The sequence below is a fragment of the Myxocyprinus asiaticus genome, chromosome 49 (assembly GCF_019703515.2).
Source record: "Myxocyprinus asiaticus isolate MX2 ecotype Aquarium Trade chromosome 49, UBuf_Myxa_2, whole genome shotgun sequence".
Lineage (NCBI taxonomy): Eukaryota > Metazoa > Chordata > Actinopteri > Cypriniformes > Catostomidae > Myxocyprinus > Myxocyprinus asiaticus.
The window spans coordinates 9746425-9759436 of record NC_059392.1 but is presented as its reverse complement, the minus strand read 5'-3'; the positions used below and the strand labels follow the sequence as shown (position 1 = coordinate 9759436).

Below are 13012 nucleotides of genomic sequence, written 5' to 3'. Positions count from 1 at the left end.
ACTGCAGTACCGGTAGTCCCGAGCACCGAAATCCGATACCTGCATGCTGTTTGACTGACACATGACAGCTTTCAAATGCTGACATGCTTATTTGAGCGTGTGCTCTGTTACTCCTTTTAAACTGAAATGCGCAATTAATAAAATTAAAATCTAGATATGTCCTAGTGTGATTATTATAACGCGAAAGGCTGCAATCTTAGTCTGCATGAATGTCTTTTAGTCTTTAAATGAAAGTGTGAATCACGGCATTTGCGCTTTAACGATCACACTGGGCCATGTAACAAACTGTTTATCCATCAGGAGAAGTAAAGCTTCTGGAAAAACCACACGTCAAAATAAAAGCACGATTCAAAATAAAAGCTAGACGCCTGAAATTAAAGAAATTGCCACAGAAATATACAGTATTACAACTGAATAGTAAAATGTCATATTCACTGAAGTAATATTAATAATAATAATAAATAATGATTAATAAATAATAATAATAAATATTAAGCAATATATCACAAGCAAGAGTGCTGTTGTACTAAATAAAAGTTTGTTAAAAAATGCAATGTTTTTTGAAAAGTAATTGATCTGTTTTTCACTTTTTAAAAGTTTTTAAAAGTTAAGAATTAATTTGATTAGACACAATTTTGATGATGAAATTAAATTATACTTTAAGTTCTTAAAAAAGGGGCCTGGAAAATCGGCTTGTTTTGTTGAAAAGTGCTTGAAATTAAAATGCATGATTTCTTCCGTGTAGTGTGTGTCCATTAAAGATTAAACTCTATGGGGCCTGGGTTGCTCAGTGAGTAAAGACACTGACTACCACCCCTGGAGTTCGCGAGTTCGAATTGTAACCTCCTCGCGGTCGCTATAGTGTGGTTCGCTCTCAGTGGGGCACATGGTGAGTTGTGCGTGGATGCCGCGGAGAATAGCGAGAAGCCTCAACACGCGCTAGGTCTCCGTGGTAATGCGTTCAACAAGCCACGTGATAAGATGCGCAGGTTGACGGTCTCAGATGCGGAGGCAACTGAGATTCGTCCTCCGCCACCCAGATTGAGGCGAGTCACTACACCACTTAGAGTGCATTGGGAATTGGGCATTCCAAATTGGGGAGAAAATAAAAAAAAAAAGGAAAAAGGATTTGGGCCCTACTTAAAATACCTTAAGCAATGCACTTTAAATGGGCTAAAGGAGTGTGTGAATTAGCATATTAGCATATTTTTGCTGTGATATCGAAATTGGTATTGAGAACCATGAAATTTCACTGGTTTCGTACCGACTACCGAAATTTTGGTACCGTGACGACACTAGTGTGTGTGTGTGTGTGTGTGTGTGTGTGTGTATATATATATATATATATATATATATATATATATATATATAAATATAAATTAAGCCTATTTTAGTACCATTAAGACTTTTCTAACTGTGACAATATTATCTGGAATTAAGCCCCCTCTCTACCCCCAATTCTCATTGAATGTGCTTAATTGTCATGAAAATAATGTCACAATCCAAAAAAAATGTATGGTCCTAAAAAGAGGTTTAATTTTCTGTATGCTAAATAAAATGTCTAATTTTGTCTCTTGTGATTTTTAAGGTGAAATATTATCTGGAAATGTTCTTGTCAGGCTAGTACTAATCAGTGCTAATTTTGACGATTGTTTAATTGATATAATGGTAACTGAAAGGACACATCTCTGACACAGGATTTATTTGCAATGAACCTTACAGGGTTTCTGTTTGTGTATTTTTATGTGTGTCGAGGAGCTCTTTTGGGTACTATAGTGTCTTTATTTTTGTGTTTTTGTTTCTGCATGACACTGTAATAGCCATTTAAATATAGTTCTGAGTCCTTTTGTTTATTTCTAAGTGCTGACAGTGTATACTCCGAATAACAGCAATACAATAGACACATTCTAGCCCATTTGGCCTCAAGAATGAGAAAAAACATGGGACGCTCCAATGCATCCACAAGCTACAGTTACACAGCGATATCTCTGAGGACAGCCAAGAAAAAAGTGAGAAATGGTGATCATTATCATTTGTTAGACACTGAGCTCCTATGGATACCTTATAAACTGGGTTTTGTGGTAAAGCAAGCTCTCCAAAGGCCTAGAGCCATGCAAGTGCCACCTCTTGAATTATTCATCTATTAACACCCTTTAACTTCCTGTCGCTCTTATTAATGGAGCTGTCAGATTTTTCATTTATCGACTTTTAATTTGCTCTCCATCTCCTTGAATTACCATTGTGCTATCTTTCTTTCTTTTTCTGCCATCTCTCTCCATCTCTCTTTTTCTCTGGCTGCCTGTTGTAAGTTCTCTGATGGCAGTCTCCATGTATGTCAGCCCATCTCGCACAGGAGGAGGCAAAATACAACGCATACTGTAAGTCTTAAAGCAAAAAGCTAGTTTTAGTGTTAGTTTTTGAAGCTAGCCTTGGTAGTTTGCAATGAACATCCATATTTTTTAAAGAAGACCTATTCTGCACTTGTATAGCATTTTTTTTTTTTTCTGAAGTCCACTTACTGTATAATATTAGTCAAGTATTCTTGCACTAAAAACAGTCATAATTTAGTTTTATGCAACCATTTTCCACCATCTTTCTGATCGTTACAATTAAACAGGCTGTTTTTGTTGCTCTACCTTTGAGACATCTGTATGAAAATGAGCTGTAATACAATTGGCTAACCTCTTGTGAAATAAGTAAGGGGACGTTCACACCGACCGTGTTTGCATCAGTCCGCGCTGTTTTTCTTAGGGCTGGGAAATTTAACGCAAACATTTCTGCGATTAATAGATGACTGTTTAACGCATTAAAAAAATTAACACAATTAATGCAGAATCTGTTTTTTTAACTTCATGAAACTTAATGTTTTTCCCCTCTTCCTGGCTAAAATTGGCATTTATACATTTCCAGGAGGTACACGCTCGACTCGACTTGCACAAAAGCTGATTGTGTGGAGCAGTGCATGCTTTTTTTATCATGGTTGACTCATGTCCCGAGCATAATACACAGGAGCGGATTTACTGTATGGAGAATGGAGACTTCCAACTGCAAGTGGTGAGCCAGATGTGGGAGAGATACGGGCAAGCTGCTGTATCTCTTCGCATCGCCCGAAAACGCTCACTCAAGTCATCTGAACCAGATTTTTAACTTCAGTATTCAGTATGTTTTATATCTGTATGTATAGTTTCTAATAATGCAGTGGCAATGTACTCTTAAGTTTATCTTACCAAAAAGCTTGATATAAATTGAAACTGCTCATTTGATCCTATTATTGAAAATGACTGAGGCGGGTTCAGTGTCTAAGGCGGAGTTTTGCCGAACTTCCCAGGTTGTGTATCCAGAACACAACGGTACAGGTTTTTTTTTATTTAAAAAATGCAGGCACAGTACAGATCCGTTAAAAATCCCAATGGACAAAGCGGTGCCCAAACAAATGACTTTCCATGGTTCGATGAACTTTCATAGACAGTGTGCTGGGACATCGTCCCACTGTTAGTGGAGAGACCACACGGGACACCATCAGTTACAGTCGGTAAGTTGTCAGTGCTAACATATATTCCTGTTTACATTCAATATAAACTCGTTATTCTAGATAGCTAGATAACATGATACCTCAGCTTGAGCTTCCCTCTTGCTTGTAAATTGGGCGAGGTGTTTGACGTTGGCACTGCAGAAGCCTATTAAGGGTGGGTTTTTGGGCAATGCTGCAGAGTTATTGGCCTGATGGTGGGAACGCAGGTCTATTTTGGTTTTGCAGGTCGAGGTCCGAGGCTATTGGCCCAGGCTGGCCAGTTGATAGCCCTGGCTTTCACTGGCCCGATAGTGGAATATTCGTTATTAGTTGTTTAAGTTGCAAGCTGCTTGCGAGACATCAGATATTTTGTAGAGTTTGTTAAAGTTGGAAAAACAGGTCCTCAGTGTCATCAGTTGTTTTAGCTTCTTTGTTATTGAACATTCTCTTTCACAAGACAAATTCTAACTTCTTTTTTTTATTCAAATTTTCCTAGACCATCATAGATTTTAAATTGCTTAAAAAATGTCCAGAGTATTGATAGACCGAAATCAGCCAGGGCAGCGTTTCCCAAAAGCATCACAAGCTTAAGTTGATCGTAGAGACCATTGGTGCCAATGGTTTCTATTATCTACTTAGGCTTACAATGCTTTTGGGAAACGCTGCCCAGGTTACCAATATTTGGCCATTTTAAAGTAATCGTATTAGCCAGTGATGTGTCCACTTGGTCAATTAACAGAAATGTTAGTTGCTCCTAGTTGCAGAAATATAGGGTAAAATAAGTGTTCATTGCGTTTCATCATCATCTACTTTTCAGCTGTACTAACAATCACAACAATCTTTTACATCTCTGTGTCACTCTAGTCTTCAAGGATAATGTTTAGATGGTAACCTTCCTATTGCCCAAGTCTCGTGAGAGTCGCATTTGCTGCTACTAAGTTCAGGGTTAAGTTATGGGTAGTGATAGGGTTAGGGTAAGGTGGAAGGTTTTTTGTGAGACTCCAAACAAACTGTGTATGAATGTTGCATGCGACTCTCAGTAGACTTTTTGCAACAAGAGGTTATCATATAGACACGACTGTCCTCTAGCCACTGCATTTCTAATTTTCCTTCCTACTCTTTTGTCTACCTCCCTTTCCTGCTGTCTTTGCACATTTCCAATGGGTGCCTTTGTGTCTTCGCCCCATTGTGATGCCCTCTGCTGTCCTGGTTGTGTAACCGCAGCCTCCAGAGGATAGGAGCTGGGTTTATTCTCCCCTGCACTACAGCTCAGAGCCTATGACTCTGCCAGAGGACGAAGGGGAGAGTGAAACAGTAAGTGTAAATTGTGTTTCGGCAGTCTTGGTTGTTGTAAAGAGAAACTTCCAGAATGCTGTCAGTATGGAGCCAGATAAATGACAAAAAGGTTAGAATTTTGTACATTTTAATTTTAGACATGTGGCATTTAACAAAATTGAATTGTTTTTGTAGCGTATTTTGTAGATTTGCATTTTTAAAAAGCAGATTTTGTGTTCTGAATTTTTTAGAGGTGAAATTAGCTGTAAATATTCAGATTATAAAATTACAGCTGAAGAAGAAATTCAGTATTCAAAATTCAGTGTAGAATTCAATATTCTAAAATTCAAAATGTAGAAATACAGATCGTACAGAAAATAGGCCAGAAGTCAAGCTTCTGGGTTCCACAGGGAAAATCACAGAGCTGCTACAGGTTTCTGACCTCCATGAAGTTGGCATCCCAATAAATCATTACCAAACTATGGCATTAGTTTGTGCTGCGTTTGTGCTGATTCGTGCAGCAACATTTTTGCCGGTTTGTGCTGTTAAAAGAAACATTATATCTATCTCCCCTCCTTAGAAATAACAGCTTGTATTCGGGAGCGGTGACGTCACTCTTCACTCCATATAGTCCAAATCGCTCTAAACCGGTGTCTTTCGTTTGTGCTGGTTTGTGCCATGGAAAGAAACATCATAGCGTTTTTCTTTCTTTGTATTTAATAAGCTACACCTCATGTCAATCACTTCATCATTTGTGCTTGTTTGGTGCTGGTTTGTGCCGTGTTTGGTATTGTAAAAGCGTTTATTATTGGCAAAAAAAATTTACGATTTACTAAAATCTCAAATAACAGGTGCTAATTTGCTTGTGCGATCTATGAAATTGCGTATGCGCGTCGTGGCCGTTTTGTGGGTGATATACTACGAAAAAACTTGCAAATAACTACACGTGCAAATATGTTGGACACACCCTCCAAAAGGAGGCTTTTGCATGTAGTACTTGCACCAAATGCAATTACATTACATTACAGCTCTCACTAAATATCATTTTATTTTTATTATGGCGTTTTTGATTTTCTCCCCTTTTCTCCCCAATTTGGAATGCCCAATTCCCAATGCGCTCTAAGTTCTCGTGGTGGCGTAGTGACTCGCCTCAATCCGGGTGGCGGAGGACGAATCTCAGTTGCCTCCGCATCTGAGACCATCAATCCACGCATCTTATGACGTGGCTTTTTGAGCGCGTTACCGCGGAGACATAGAGCGTGTGGAGGCTTCACGCTATTCTCCGCGGCATCCACGCGCCCCACTGAGAGCGAGAACCACACATTATAGCAAACACGAGGAGGTTACCCCACGTGACTCTACCCTCCCTAGCAACCGGGCCAGTTTGGTTGCTTAGGAGACCTGGCTGGAGTCACTCAGCACGCCCTGGATTCGAACTCGCGACTCCAGGTGTGATAATCAGCATCTTTACCACGCTGAGCTTTAATTTCACATTAATATGTGTCACTAAAGGGTGTTCTACATATTATCTGTTCTCAAAGTCTCCTTTTTGTCACAATGATAGAATGATGTACAGTGCAAATCTGATTAATACCTGCCTTTCATACGTATTAATTTGCTCTCGTAGTTTCCGATTCTGCAATTACTTTCAGGCTTGATAAATCACTTTGCGGGTGCAATTTGATTCATGTCGGGGAAACACGCAAAAATTGCCAAGACGTGCTATTTTGCGCATCTGAAAGACGCAATCTTTAAAAGACTACGTTAGTAGGTTAGCTCTGACCTTTTTACAGCGTGCTATGATGTTTGCACATGTTTTTATACGTGCAAAACTTTAGTTAATCAGGGCCTTAATCTTTCACCCTTTCAAACTCCAAATGTAACAACGAAAATTGTCTGTGTTTGTACTGCAAATTATGGTTTGTTTATATGCTATATGTGACATTGCTGAACAAAGTATATAGTTATTGTTATATAGACTAATTTTTCAGAAGTTTTATTCGCAAGTAAACAGCCACAGTATTCAGCTCTAAATTTGCTTTTATTCGTTTCTGTTTTGCTAGAACCTTGCGTGACTTGCGTTGACGGTCTTTGTATAATTTTATAGGCCTAAATGGCAGCTAATGTTTCAAATATTTGTTTGAAATTTCAGCGCAATGTTTGAAAACTTGTTAGGGGCCGTTTACAAGCGGGAAAACGTTGTTGCACTAAAATTAGATGCAGCGCTACGAAAAGAGCAAACTTTTTTTTTATTTTTTTTATTTTCCCCCTTTTTCTCCCAATTTGGAATGCCCAATTCCCAATGTGCTTTTTTTAAGTCGTCGTGGTCGCGTAGTGATTCGCCTCAGTCCGGGTGGCGGAGGACGAATCCCAGTTGCCTCCGCATCTGAGACCGTCAACCTGCGCATCTCATCACGTGGCTTGTTGAGTGCGTTGCCACAGAGACATAGCGCGTGTGGAGGCTTCACGCCATCCACTGCGGCAACCACGCTCAACTCACCATGCGCCCCACCGAGAATTAACCACATTATTGCGACCACGAGGAGGTTACCCCATGTGATCCTACCTCCCTAGCAACTGGGCCTCCTAGAGTCACTCAGCACACCCTGGGATTCGAACTAGCGAACTCCAGGGGTGGTAGCCAGTGTATTTTACCACTGAGCTACCCAGGCCACCTAAAAGAACAAACTTTTTAACAGTTTAGGTACTTTTTAACTTGACATGGCGTCTAAAACCGTGAACAAGCCTTCAAAGACGTTTGTATAGCACACTTTTGCATTGAAAAGCAATTATAAAACAGTGCAGATGGACACAAAAATGGGTTCAATGTGAACAGCCCCTCGTAAGACTAGAACAGTGCATGAACATGCTGTTTGTTATTGTACATCACTGAATTAAAATAAGCCTAACTCCAAATGCAACAATGACATTTTTTGGAAAACAAACATTAAAAACGTCTAAAACGTTAGACAAAAAATCATGTCTAATATCTCAAACACCAAACCAGCACAAACGTTCGTTTTTGCTGCACAAATCAGCACAAACGAATGCTATAGTTTTGGTAATGATTTATTGGGGTTCCAGTTTCACACGGAGGTCAGAAACCTGTTGCAGCTCTGTGATTGGCCAAAATGATCTGTTCGACTTTTCTGAAGCCCTCTACTTTTCCTTGTGGAACCCGGAAGATTGACCTCTGGCCAACTTCCTGTAAGATCAGAATTTCTGCATTTTGAAATCTTTTTGTCATTTATCTGTCTCCATATCACAGTCATCTCTGCATTCTGTATGTAACATTATGTATTTCTTTGGTGTTCTTATTGTACTGATGACAACATGCATGACAACATTGTAGTGTGTATGTGTGTTTTTGGGCATTATGTACGTTTTTACTGCGCCATTGTTGAATTCTTGATTCTGATTGGTTGACACAACTTAGAAGTAGTTTCAGGTATGTTCTTCGCATTACGCTCTTTGCAAATCGAGGCTTGAGCTTTGTCTAAGATACTTGAAGATTGCATGAAATTGCTTTATGAATACAACTTCCTTTCCTATGTTGACATATTTACTATTGAAACAGGAAGACTGGGTGGGACATATCGAAGGGCTCGTCCCATTTTTTTTTTTTTAAATAGCCAATAGGCTTTATTTTACATCACAGCCGTGAACCATGACTTGCCACTTGATATTGCTATTCTCTTGCAAGTGGTATTAGGGGGAGGGAGATTCTCATTCTAGAGAGCATTTTATTAGACAAATATTTTGAGTGCAAGACGAGTCATTAATATTGTTAACATGTCTTCCTGTAATAGAAAGACGGTACATTTTGAATACGTATATCTGTTAAAAGATAATTTTGTCAACTTTTGAGTACACTAACATATAGATGGCCTTAAAGCTAATAGACATGAATTAAAAGTCACAAACTACTATTTTGATTTGATGGGGTCCCTGTTAAGAAGGGCCGTTTACTTACTGTGTACAGGTTGTAACTTTTTTTTTTTTTAAGAAATAATAAAAATTCTTCTTCCCTAAAGTAATAACAGTAAAATGATTTATGGTTTTTAGATCTTATTTACATATACATTTCTTGATTTTACCATTCATTTGCATGTGCAAATATGCCTTTTTTATTAAACTTCAAAACAGTAAAAACCTTCACTTCTAGAAGTTGAAACATGAAGAAAATAAGAGAAATTATCATGTATTGGGGGCAGATTGCTGCCATCTGGTGAAAAAAGAAAAATAACATGACTTGATAATCATGTTATGACAATAATAGCCAGTAGATGGCTGCAGTGTTCTATGCAGCCACTTACTGTGTAGTATTCTAAATTATATCACGTTATGCATTTAAATATATACTTAGACATTATCAAACTATTATTTGTCAAAGTTTAGCATTTGTTCTAGTTTTTTTTTAACTGTTTTGAAATGTCAGTTTTTGCAATAATGTCACATTATGTTTACAGTCAAACCTGACCTGGTGTTAGAGAGAGAAGACATAGATTAATCATTTTGTTACCAATAATTTATATCTAGAATCAAAATGTAATAACTTAAAGGAATATTCCGTGTTCAATACAAGTTAAGCTCAGTTGACAACATTTGTGGCATAATGTTGATTAACACAAAAATAAATTTAAACTCGTCCATCCTTTTCTTAAAAAAAAAGCAAAAATCGAAGTTACAGTGAGGTGCTTACAATGGAAGTGAATGGGGCCAATTTTTGGAGGGTTTAAAGGCAGAAATGTGAAGCTTATAATTTTACGTACGTTTTAACTTGCATTAATTCTTCTGTTAAAACATAATTCTTTCAGTCATTTAAGGTTTTTAGGGTTTGTTGACATTAGGTCGTCATGACAATGACGTTAAATTGGCTGTAACTTTACACAGAAAAGTTTAGGAAGCGATTTTATCATATTAAAATCATGTTTTCATTGGACTGAAAATGTAATTTTCTGTATAAAACGGAAGATTCAGACTTTGTTCTTTGTTCTCAGTGTGTGTATGAGTTTGTGCGTGCATGTGCGCGTATTGTGTTCTGCCTTCTGGCTGTGTTAGTCTCACCCATTTATTTCTGTATGTGTTTTATGGTCGTACCCCCTCATTAATGTGTGTGTGTGTTCTGCATTGTGGCTGATTTGTAGATTTTATTTGACAAATTTCAAAATAATTGCTCTGTGTTTTAGTCTTTCCCATTCATTTCCTATGGTCGGTCAATTTTGACCGCGAACAGTAAAGGTGTCGCTTTTTTTTATGACTACTTAGACTTATTGAATCAAGTACAACATTTTTTTGTGTGTTCAGTTGGCAAATGCTAGAAAAGTCACAAAGCCATGTACTGCTCAGATAAAGGAAAACATTTTATTACATCTGAAAATTTGATTTTGGTCAAAAATGACCAAACAGAACAGGACGGTTGCTGCAAGGAAGTATTTCTTCACACAAGAGAGTTTCTGAGATGAAAACCTAAAAAATGTCTTGAGATAAACACATGTACATGTTTTAACAGTGATTTAAGTTGTAAATAATACAATCAGACCATTGAATCATTGAATATTTTATGCATCCTCAGCTCTATAAAAGTTTTTGTAATTCAACAGTCCTTCATCTATTACGCCTTACGTATTACTTCAAGTATGTATGCATCATTTAAACTTAAACCTCGGTATCACAGACATTTCCAACATGTTTCCTTATGTCCATTCCAACAGTAATCAGACCTCAGCAGAGAACAGAGAGCAGAAGTTACGAGGTTTGGACTCTTCAGAAGCATCTTTGGATTTCTTCCGGAAGCTCGACTGGCTGTTTCACACCATGTTTGAGCTGACAACTGCTACCGTTGGATTCATTACTGTCCTCTGTATTAACTTGAGCTCGATCAGTTTTATTGTTCTGTCACCTATTCCACAAACAAAACCAAGCAAATAATACCAATGTCCAGACACATTTATAATAATGAATATATTTATTAATAATTATCTTGTTCTCTCTTTTTTTTCTTCTTGTTTTATAATTTACATACTGTGAATGTGTTTTCCGGTTCAATTTAGGAGACTCATGACTTAGAGGCCGTTTACACTGAACGTTTTTTTGCGTCCGTCCACTGTGTTTTTTGTAAACATGCCATGTCTCATGCTTAAACTTTTAAAAATGCTTCTCGGAACACCGTTCCGTTCAATTGGTTGTGCTACATCTAGCTTTAGCTAGTTTGGTCTGTGCGGCCCCTAAGTGGTCCAAAAGTAGCACGTTATGTCACCTTCATTAAATAGAAAGGTGTTTTAAAAATCGTTGCTTCATTGAACTACACTGATTTATATTGCACATCAGAACTTTCTTTACCAGGCAGCATTGTTCCATTCCTCGCATTATTGCAAATGACCCAACTGTTCACTTGAATATCTTCCATTTCTGTTGCAATCAGAAATGGAATTTGATTTGGTTTTTATTTATTTTGCTTCAACAGAAACCCTTCATACTTGTCAGTAGTAGGGAACAGCAATAGTGAAACATTTAATGTTCGGTTAACACTCTCCAATGTTTCAGATTTATGAAAGTGCGAAGTTAAATTGTAACATTCAATGTGTGACATTTGGCAATAACCAAAGTCACACATTGTCACATACAAAGATGTATTGGATTTTCATGAAGAGAATTAGAACTGATATTTGATTTTAAGATGTTTTGTACAACCATTGTTTGCTGAGAGAGCTTTTATTACAGTCTTAAAAGAGAGGTTAAACTACAAGATGGGACCAAACCTATTGTGTAGGAGGCCAAATATTTAAAACAATGTCTTGTATCACAATCATTTCACTATCAGAATATGTTACATTCATATATGAGAGGTTATAAGTGCAAGTTAAAACAATTGTAAATCCATATGTATAGATTTGTGTGTGCATATGCATTTGAGTGGGTTTGTGGTTTCAAGTAAGCGAGCGTATAATTTCACAATGGAATTGTGCCGCACTGATCCATATAATGTGCAGTGACCAGTTGCTATTGATTGCTGTTGTGACTTGAATTAAGGGACTACTGCAGCAGTATTTGTAAAGTGTAGCACACGCATATTTTGGTTGCCTTAATTTTTCTTTCTTGCCAACCTAAACCCTGTTGTAGTTAAAATATTCAATGTTTTTTTTTTTTCCTGATTCACCAATGATAGTGTCCTAGATAAATTGTATATAGACCTATAAATATATATATATACATATTAAATGTTATTTGAGGTTTTATTTTTTATTTTGCACAAGTAGCTTGCGAAAGGTGTCCAAGGTCTACATGAACCCACGCATTCTTCCAGAGTTAAAGACATGCAACAACTTGTGTTAAGTCTAGGCTGTTTGTTTGTATTGTGTAAACTTTACAGTTTGGATCTATATAGATCTATAAAGTCTTAGACATGCAACTGTATCAAACTCTCACTCTTCCAACAGTTGAGCTGTGTGTGTGTGTATGGTCAAAATGATATGTGCCCCTCAGTGAGACCCTCAAAAGAGCATGACAATGTGAAAATGTCTATTAACATTGATGTAAAGCATATCCATTTATCTTTGCAATAAGGTCACAACAGAAGTATGTTCAAACCCCTAAAATAAATATCAAAACATCTCTTTGAAACTCTGGCTTGTTTCAAAGTATTATTTTCCCCCGAGTCAGATTTTCCTGACAAATGGTGGTTGCAAATAAACCTCAACTGTGAGAAAAATGTAACAAACATGAAAAACTGGAATAAAACAGATTCTTTTTAATGGCTCCAAAACTGATTAAAACTAGTAACCATTCATTTTTGTCTTATTGTTGATACAGTATATTTAAAAATTTAAAACATGTCTTCATCAAACATGAAAAGCCAACAACATAGCATTAACACTGAAGCTTTCCCAAACTTTGAAGCAATTTAACCAATTTCTTCACAAAATTATTCACCATTTCGAAGTGCATACATTTATAAAGGAATATTATTTGCTCCAATAAGTGGGTTGTGGGGCAGCATTAATGGCATAGTGCCCAACTTAACATTTCAATGGAAGACCATTTCTCAATGTTAAGAGGTTGATCAAGCCTTAAACTTTAGTTATCACATGCCGACTCCAATCCAGCTGTCTTTACTCAACAATCAAGAGCAGGGAATAAAAACGTAATGTTTTTCATGTCAGTTCGCTCTGAGCAGAAACTGTATTTTTCCGTTCCGGTTATGGCATTCGGCAGCCTCCTGCTCAA

At 37.3% G+C, this 13012-nt stretch overlaps 1 protein-coding gene across 3 annotated transcripts in view; it reads left to right on the top strand.

Annotated features, from left to right (window-relative positions):
* Nucleotides 1–12556, top strand: part of LOC127438414 (phosphatidylinositol 4-phosphate 5-kinase type-1 gamma-like) — a 41819-nt gene extending 29263 nt beyond the window's left edge. The window contains exons 17-19 of one of the 3 annotated variants that reach the window (XM_051693988.1): nt 2310–2378; nt 4736–4825; nt 10501–12556. In XM_051693988.1, the coding sequence (XP_051549948.1) occupies nt 2310–2378; nt 4736–4825; nt 10501–10503 (162 nt within the window). In that variant the 3' untranslated portion in view covers nt 10504–12556. The remainder of the gene's footprint in view (nt 1–2309; nt 2379–4735; nt 4826–10500) is intronic. The other 2 variants (XM_051693989.1, XM_051693990.1) reach the window with 2 other exon arrangements.
* The last annotated feature ends 456 nt before the right edge of the window (nt 12557–13012 follow it).